The sequence below is a fragment of the Montipora foliosa genome, chromosome 5, assembly GCF_036669935.1.
Source record: "Montipora foliosa isolate CH-2021 chromosome 5, ASM3666993v2, whole genome shotgun sequence".
Classification (NCBI taxonomy): domain Eukaryota; kingdom Metazoa; phylum Cnidaria; class Anthozoa; order Scleractinia; family Acroporidae; genus Montipora; species Montipora foliosa.
This window is the reverse complement of record NC_090873.1, coordinates 13,016,639-13,024,138: the sequence shown is the minus strand read 5'-3', so window position 1 is coordinate 13,024,138 and position 7,500 is coordinate 13,016,639. Positions and strand designations below refer to the sequence as shown.

Below are 7,500 nucleotides of genomic sequence, written 5' to 3'. Positions count from 1 at the left end.
GTGTGACGTGTATTTAGCGCTAGGGAACTAATAGCACATTTCCGAGTTCATATCTACCTCCTCTTCAAAGCGAGTCTAAATGCGAAGTTTTTCTTATGAAAAGTGGTTTTCATTTATATGTAAAGTAGAACTAATTACCATCACAAAAACTTCGCACTTAAAGGCCGTTTACACGACAGAAAATTTTAGGTCCGGACCCGTCAAAAAAGCGGTACGGACTCATAACTTTTGAAAAGAAACACTGGAGTTTCTGCAGGGCCATAGGCGCCTATGGCCCTGTGGAAACTCCAGTGTTTCTTTACAAAAGTTATGGGTCCGTACCGCTTTTTTGACGGGTCCGGACCCAAATTTTTCTGTCGTGTAAACGGCCTTTTAGACTCGCTTGGGGACACTTGAAGACAAATCGTAGGTTGATTTTTGAGAAGAGGGGAAAACCGGAGTAACCGGAGAAAAACCTCTTGGAACAGGGTAAAGTACCAACAAACTCAATCCACACATGACGTCAAGTATGGGAATCGAATCCGGGCCACATTGGTGGGAGACGAGTGAACTCTACACTGCACCATCCCTTCTCAGTAAAAGCAAAGTAAAAAACTGTGAGGCGTCGCTACCTGATTTTGGACATTGTTAAAAACTTCTTTGAGAGATTCCACGGTGGCATCCTGAGTGTAGCTATCACCAAAGCGATCATATTCCTCTGCGAACTTGTCAGCGGTGCCAGGCGAGCAATGCAACATGTCACTTGGTTGCCATGGATCCAGCTGTCCATTTTCCTGATTTAAATAATGCAAAAAATTAAAATCATTCACACTGAAGAGAAACCATTTTTATATCAGTGGCCAAAAGAATATAGATCAACTCTAAACTTTGAGACTTTCCTTAGCTTCTTCTTGGTCTTAGAACAAGACACTCATCAAAAAGTCATGCGCCTGCAGTCAAAGTTTCTTGTGCTTATGCGTGCGTCGCTAGTGAAAACCAGCCTTAACACTTTGACTCCCAGGAGTGATTAGTATGTAAATTCTCCTCACAATTTCAATGAAATGTCAGTTGGACAAGTATTGAGAATCAAGAATATTATCACCTTAGAGGTGTGATCTTGATTAAACACCAAATTCTCATGATTACCCGACAAAGAACTCCATGGTAATAGTTAGGAGAATGAATGTTTTGATCGTGGGAATGACAGGGTTAAAAGGGCTGTGCCAGGGCAGTGCAGTTCATTTTGTGCAGTTTTACCAATTACCCTCATCGCTTCGAGTCTGTCGAACATACAAAATTTAAGTTACAAACAACAGAGATATACTTTGACAAACTGGTAGGCTGGACAATTTTCCAAAATCCGAATTTTAACATCGCTGATTTTTATTTTCAAATTTCCTGGTCGCCGCCATCTTGAATGTGTTAAAAATGCCCCATAGACCATTTTAAAGTTGTTACCTGGCCTAAGAATGGAAGCGAGGCTGCCGGTGATCCTGTTTTGATACAAACCTTTGTGCTTTTCTAATGTTAATGTAGACTAAATAGAATTACAACAACACAATTTACATGTATAAAGGTAGTTAGGTCTGGGTCGTGACCAGAATGGATCACTTTGTTTTGTGTATGTAAATTGCCAAAAGATCTTACTAAAGTTCTAATAAGTTTAAGAAAATCTGTGAAAAGAGTGTCACCCGAACAATTTATGAAAGCTAACCATTTCGAGTCAGCACATAACCCTATAGATCAGTGCCTAACCCAGAAGTTATTCTCTGGCTAAAGCGGCTTCACACTGAGGTTGTCAGGTATTGCCACGTAACGTGTCACGAAGTGTCTCAAGTAGTGACCGTGAGGTCTGTAGCAATACCAGGTCACCGGCAGCCTCGCAGCTATTCACAGGGTCGGTCACTGAGCAAATAACCGTAAAATGGCCTTGTGTCACAAAACAAAAGCTCGTTTGTGTCAGAACAATAACGCAGCCATTTCACGTCACAAATATTTAACATGGCGGCGTCCGTGAAATTTAAAAGTTATTCTAACATTCATTTTTTTTTCCAGTTACAGACAGTTTTTGAATCAAAATAAACATTACAAAGAAATTTGATCCGGATATATTAGTTCTTTTGGTTTGAAGTTAACCTTTAAATGGATTGCAGGTTTTTTTTTTTTTTTTGAAAATCCCCAAAATGCAAAGACGTGTCACCTTACCAAGCACTTTATTAGCCACGACGCTTGTACAACATCATATTGTTTCTGACTGAGAAACAGAACAATCATAATTTCAGAATTTCATTGCACAATGCAGATTGAATCTGTTATCAAGATGGCAGGCTTACTGTAAGCAAATATTCGTTGCCATGGAGCTGGAAATCACTCTACTTTTTTACATCGATTTAGCAATTTTATGCCCAGAAGTGATAATTACTTTATTAAATAATGATAATAATGAACTTTATTTAAGTGTCAAGTCTTCTCGCTCTGGGGCACTACGCTCCGACACGTCACGAGGACTGGTTGCTTTGTCTGTAAAGACTCCCACCAAAGCAGGTCGCTCCAATCAGGCGCTTATTCGATGCACACGAAGTGATTTCAGATGAGGTGGGGGGGGGGGGGGGGGGGCCCGGGCCCCGCGAGAGAGGAATGTGATCAAGTTTTTTCAAGTCAATATGGCGGATCATCAGCAGGTTACCGAGGGAGCGTGGAAAGGGAGATGACACTCTCTCATTGGTTAATTTATATTTTGTCGGAGCGACGTCTCACAGAAGTGTAGACACTGCGACAACGCTGGTTTCATTCATTTTGTCGCAGCAACATGTACCGAGGTTTTTTGTCTTAACGATATATTGCCAAGCACAAGGGCTGGGAAGACCTCAAATCAACTTAAAGCAGATCAAAGCAGATCAAAGTAACCCACACGTTGGTTTTTATTGATAACAAGGGATAACAAGGGTACCCCGGGCAAAGACTCTCGGAGCAGAGAAGAGAAAGGCAAGTGGTGACTACCTCGCCAAGCTTGCTCCCCAATAGACTACCTCGACGATTCAGCAGCCATTTTGATTTCTATTTTTTTCAAAAGATATTATGGGATGCTCTGGGGTCAAATTAAGATGTATCTGTCCCTTGGGCATCCCATAATAGCTACCTGAACAATATGATTCAAAATGGCCGTCGCATCGTCGAAGTAGTCTATTGACAATTAATGTTTAATTTCATTTCCTATCGTGAATGGAATTGTGAATCATACAAAGTAAGAGCAACAACGGCAGGCAGTACATCACCTTATTATGTTCTTCACTCTCACGTTTATTCTTCCGGCAATAACACAGTATGTATCTGGCGATGGGTTTTGAGTGAATGTACCTCCGTTCTGTTAAACGAAATGGCAAAACAAACAAGTCTAAACGGACAAAGATTCACGCCTACTTTCGTTTTCTCCACACTGCGAAAAGACAACTACGTCGCCGCCCTAGAAAATTAGCTTTAAGAACTACGACTCGACCGCAAACGTTTGAAACACCAGTCAAGGGAAGAGATAATTATTTACTGAAGTATATGGACGAAAATAAATAAATAAACAAACTAACAAAGATTAGTTCCCACAGGTTTTCAGGGTCAAAAAAACATCTCCGCTCCAACAGAACAAGGTTCGAACCTCGGGCGGACCAACACTCAGGGTCTTTAAATAACTGTGGAGAAAGTGCTGCCTTTGTAATTCCATCTGCAAATGGTAAGACTTGCCAGTCTTTTCGGGTAAGGACTATAAACCGCAGGACCCGTCTCACAACACGTCTTTACAAATAATTATGTGAGACGTGAAAGAACCCACACGGCACTGCTCGGACAGTGCAAGTGTAAAATTACACCTGGTCCACATAAGCAGTATTGCTGTCAATATCGTACCAAACTACTTAATAAAATAATTTTTTGTTTCTATATATAACAAATCAACATTGGCCAAGGCAAATAAGCAGATTTTCTAATACCTCTGCAACTTTCTTCTCCAGAATGGCTTTGGTATGAGTTGAAGGACCATTGACAATATAAAACTCCCTGCCTTCAAACATTTGCGACACCTGCAAAGGAGAAAAATTCCTGAAATTTAACCCACATTGATTATTTTTTCAGACTTTGCACAAATATTGCACAGAAAAGTTGCATCCTAACATACAGAGGATATTATTAGCATCTCAAAGCAATGCCGCCCTTTCTCTTCGTTGCCAATCTCCACTGGTCGCCTCCAACACAAAAGTTCTTGAAGCTCGTCACGTCGTGGTGCATAAGAGTTAAGTGAAGCCGCTGTTACACGTTGAAACGTTTACCTGAAACGTTTGTGAAACGGCACTGCGGAAACAAGTTTCAGCAAGCAAGCGATGTACCTTGTAACATGGTCGGTTTCATGAAACTTAGTTGAACTTCCGATCCGTTGCGAGACAAGTTTCAAGAACAGTAGAACCGCTGGCTAGTTCTGCAGCGGCTGCAACGATTAAAGTGGTGATAAAAACAAGAGTTTCATCGTGTAATACCACTTCACTACGCCCGGTAAGGCAATCAGAAACAGCAACTTATGCACCAAGGCCATGGGACTATAATCGCCTTAAAAAAAAAAAAGGTAAAGTCACTGCTTATGGGAGTCAGGGTGGCTTAGTGGTTATCTATCAAGCCTCCCACCACTGCGAGCCCGGGTTCAACTCTGGCCCCGGCTTGCATGTGGGCTGAATTTCAGTCGATCTCAACCTGACTCGAGGGTTTTTCTCCGGGTACTCCGGTTTTCCTCCCTCATCAAAATCGACTCACAGCTAATTAACATTTAGCTGTGGTGCTGTGCTCCGACATCAACATGGACTGTATAGCGGCAGCCAGAGGCGCCCTTGTATGCTTTCAGCCCGATATCGTGAGCTGCGCCCTTCGTAATTCAGTCCTCAAGACTGCAAGTAAAGGGTGATTAGCACTGCCAATTATTATTGTTATTATTATACGAGCAAGAAGGCCCATCAGGCCGGCGCTTTTCTCCGGTTTCTGTTGCATGAAGCGACTAGGAAGGAGTATTTATACTCCCCACTGGATGGGATGTTGGTCCATCGCAGGGCTACCCTACCCTACCCCCAGCATTTCGCCGGTACCCATTTATACACCTGGGTGGAGAGAAGCACCGTGAGAGTAAAGTGTCTTGCCCAAGAACACAACACAATGTCCCCGGCCAGGACCCGAACCCGAACCAATCGATCCCTTGATTTGCGGTAATCTGGTAACAAAATTACGAGACCAGTTCAAGTTTCGACCAATAATGTTACACGGTGGAAGGCCTGGTGAAACTTGTCGCATTTTCGGCTTAAGGGCGTTCGCGCGAAAATTTTCTAACATTGATTTTTTTCTGCAAATTTTACCATTGAAAGATTATGAGTTAGTGATGTCAGAAATGTAAAAAAAATGGGGGGTCACCGACTTCGTTTCGGAGAGAACTTGCCCGGAAGAACACCCTAAATCTGAAAAAATCCGGCTTCTTTAGCGAATGAGGCCACAGTGTCTGTAAGCCCAAAAATATTGCAATTATATCTTTGAAGTGAAATGTTCTCTACCAAACATGTTTAAGTGGACCCATCAAGTGAATTTAGTTAACTGTTGAGGTTCCTTAAAGAACAAGTTCGCATTTAGCTACCATAGTTTCATGCGCCTTGCGTCCTTAAGAGCACTTTCCCTATATCCGAAATTTAAATATTTGGTGCAAAGTTGGTGACATAGCTGAGACAAGGAATAGTGGGGTTGGCTTTCCTTCCTTGCCAGCAGAATTAACAGACACGCCGAACTTTTCATTCCGATACCTCGCATCTCTTTACACTCGAAATTCCACTGGAATTGATATTGAACGCAGCTCTACAGTGCTTAAGGTTAGGATCATTTTTTTAATGGACCGAATCCAAGAACTGTTCTAACAGCTGCGTCCTGATTCAGTTCATTAGCTGTGCTCAACTTCAGAACTTAATGAATTGAGTTCGGCTACGTACATTCGACATCTGAATCGGCATGAGGGAATTTCTCTCTTCAGGACGAACAAGATTCGAATTAGGTTCGGCTTTTGAAACGTTTGATATCTGAAGTGGGCCCAAGGCAAGTATAGGTCGGCAAAATAGACACAACAAGGATAATTGCAGTTTTGCAATCTTAAAATAGTGGCCATCAATTACATTTATTACAGTTTGCCTTAAAGTACAACCGTTGACTGCAATAAATAAGTTTTACATTACCATTTTCGAGGTAAAAACAGATGCAAGGAACTCAAATCACCTTAAATACGCACAAGGCCATGAGACAAAGAAACAGTAAGTCAATGTTATTCTTCTTCCTTGCTCTAAGCTAAGAGTAGCCAAAGTTTTTCTTTCACAGCAACAAATGAGCCCAACAAATTGACCTGCTCCCAACTGTGTGGTTTCATAGCTCATTTGGTGGAGTGTGTAAGAGACAATGGCCGTTTTTATACTAGAGACGCATAATTCGTCTGGGACGAACTTGGGCAAACATTTTTTCTGCGTCTGTTAAATTCGTCTAGTATAAAGACGGCCACAAGACGCATTATGCATCTGGACGAAGAATTTATTTTAGTGCGTCTTCGAAGACGCACTAAACTGGAAAGATCGTCCAGACGCATTATGCGTCTAGTGCCCGTCTTTATACTTGACGAAATTAACAGACGCAGAAAAAATGTTCGCCCAAGTTCGTCCAAGACGAATTATGCGTCTCATATAGTTCGTCCGGTCTTTACACTAGACGGATAACATGAGAGACGCATAATTCGTCTGGACGGATTATGCGTCTCTAGTATAAAAACGGCCAATTGCTTAAATTGTCCAGTTACTGCGATTTTCATCATTCTGCGGAATCTCACCTTCAAGCGCTGAGCGCCAAACTGTGTTTTGGCTTCCATCAATCAAATTTCCGAACATAGCCGGGAAGATCGACTCCGCCGCTGGAAAGCGATTGGATATTTTGTTCACCGCTCCAATACCATTATGATAACTTTTTTAGAGGTTTTTCAGTAAAAAGATTCGAACATATTCAATCGCTTTCCCGCCTAGAAGTACGAACGTACCATGGCAACCGAGGATGCTGATACAATCGATCGAATACAATACAATCGATAGGCTATTAGTCTCTCCCCACGGGGCTTTTCAGGTTTAATTTACAATACTTTGAGGGGGACTTTAGCCAGACTGCTTGTTACGCAGTTTACAATTAATTTTATGGACGTGAAAGATGCCCCCGTCCAGATAACGTTAGACCACAACACCGGGGATTGCGGGTAGGTTATGCCACGCATCAATTGATTTGGTTTGATTGATGGAAGCCAAAACGTATGAGCAATTTATTTCCATATAAAGCCTTAAATCCACACATAAGCGGAGTTCTTACTGAGGTCCCAGACTAAGAGTTTTATTTGGCTTTTCCTTACTTGTTTCACAGATGACAAATCAGCTGGTTTGAAATGCTCGGCTACACTGGTCACGTGTTCCACCCTTAAAGCTTCCCTTC

The 7,500-nt window shown here is 42.0% G+C and overlaps 1 protein-coding gene across 2 annotated transcripts in view; it reads right to left on the bottom strand.

Moving 5' to 3' along the window:
- Window positions 1–7,500, bottom strand: part of LOC138003666 (DNA ligase 4-like) — a 42,242-nt gene that overhangs the window by 11,146 nt on the left and 23,596 nt on the right. For both annotated transcript variants that reach the window (XM_068849854.1, XM_068849853.1), the window contains exons 14-18: window positions 7,421–7,500; window positions 3,960–4,049; window positions 3,255–3,343; window positions 2,185–2,233; window positions 612–773 (exon numbers count right to left, since the gene is read on the bottom strand). The exon at window positions 7,421–7,500 is cut by the window's right edge and continues 70 nt beyond it. In XM_068849854.1, the coding sequence (XP_068705955.1) occupies window positions 612–773; window positions 2,185–2,233; window positions 3,255–3,343; window positions 3,960–4,049; window positions 7,421–7,500 (470 nt within the window). The remainder of the gene's footprint in view (window positions 1–611; window positions 774–2,184; window positions 2,234–3,254; window positions 3,344–3,959; window positions 4,050–7,420) is intronic.